Raw genomic sequence first — 1,623 nt, forward strand, 5'->3', positions numbered from 1 at the left:
CGATTATTATTAGCCAAAGTAAGCCTTCCTTGTCATTTTAGCATTTAAATGTTGACTTTTAAAATAAAAGTTTTACAAAATGTAAGTAATAGGATCCTTTTTTATCTGTTATCTTATTAATCTATACTAAAATAATAAAGCATAAACACACATTACTTAATTATATAGGATGTAGGCAAACACAGTACATGTTTGAATAATTCTTTTACTAATAAAAAAACCCCACACATAGTATACGCTTTAGGCTATACATTTTCACGTTCATAAACTTAGGGAGTAAATAAATTGGAAAATCGTGCAGGAAAGGGATAAAAAACCGTATAAACAACAACAGCTAGTTGTAAACTTACCTAATATCTTATGTGATAATAAGGCGTGTTGTATAGTTGTATCCCTTACGAAAGCGATGTCCCCGGTGTTGTTGGAGACCAGGCATTTGAGAGCCCCCTCGTACCCGGCGTAAGGGTCCGCCAACGTGCAGCGGATACCTGCACCGCCGGTGCACAGCTTACATAACCTAAAAAATATTTCATACATAAAAAAAAAGAATATTCTCTCCGCCCCGCAACACTATATATTCTACTAGTAGTTTGCCTACTTCCTATTATTTTTTTAATATTATATATCTTACTCAGCGATAATATAGCTTTTTTATAGTGAAAAAATTCTTTAAATTGGCCTAGTAGTTTTTGAGTCAAAAATCGAAATCTTTCCTCTTTATAATATCAGTATAGATAAAATAGCAAATTGCGAGCGGGTCCGGAATTCGCCAAAAAAGCGAATCAACCACTGCAATAGCCATCTGCAATCACATTGCCTATCCTTAATAGACGGAGGAGGTAGCACATAAAGAGGAAAATCTCCCTTCCTATGTATCTCCACCACCGTCAAATTCACTTATATTTTATTACTAGATATCGTCCGTGACTCCGTTCGCGTGTAATTAAAAAAAAGTAAGTAGCCATCCATCTACATTATCTCATTTATAATATTTGCATTGTAATTATTTCAATAGTTTTAATAATTAGTATGAAAATAAAACAGTAATGTTTGAAATAAAATTCTGATGTTAAACTAAACTTATAAAATAAGATGAAAATTAAAATAACTTACTTGTCAGGATTATCTCCAATAGGATTGTATATATCCTTCAATGAATTCGGTGCACACGAGTCTCCAAAATAATCTACCGCCGATTTGATGTGATTGTTACAGTCTGTTATCTTCAAACCACCTTCTTGCATCAGCTGGAAATAAATAAATTACATATGATCTAAATTATTATTAATACTAATATAATATATAGAGGAAATATTTGTATTTATGTATATATTGAAATAACTCAAAAACTACTGGGCCGATTTCAAAATTACTTTCACCAATAAAAAGCTATTTCATTTTTTAACTTCATGCAGGCAACTTTGAGAGCAACAGCTAGTGGATGAATAAAATGGAAACATGTTTACAAAAAAGGTTTATAAATTCCAAGTCAATAGCAACAAAGAATCAAGGTTTCTACGATAACTTAAATTCTCAGCCAAGAGCAAGGGCCTTTGTGTCCTTATATCATTTGAATTTTTATATTTACCATTGAAAGTTTTATGGAATGTACACACAATTTTT

General features: G+C 31.7%; 1 protein-coding gene across 1 annotated transcript in view; it reads right to left on the reverse strand.

Annotated features, from left to right (window-relative positions):
* LOC106102941 (melanotransferrin) overlaps window positions 1–1,623 on the reverse strand; it is a 14,458-nt gene that overhangs the window by 10,985 nt on the left and 1,850 nt on the right. Inside the window, exons 5-6 of the mRNA XM_013282562.1 lie at window positions 1,114–1,247; window positions 351–517 (exon numbers count right to left, since the gene is read on the reverse strand). Coding sequence (XP_013138016.1) covers window positions 351–517; window positions 1,114–1,247 — 301 coding nt within the window. The remainder of the gene's footprint in view (window positions 1–350; window positions 518–1,113; window positions 1,248–1,623) is intronic.

Source organism: Papilio polytes, unplaced genomic scaffold, assembly GCF_000836215.1.
Source record: "Papilio polytes unplaced genomic scaffold, Ppol_1.0 DF823890.1, whole genome shotgun sequence".
Lineage (NCBI taxonomy): Eukaryota > Metazoa > Arthropoda > Insecta > Lepidoptera > Papilionidae > Papilio > Papilio polytes.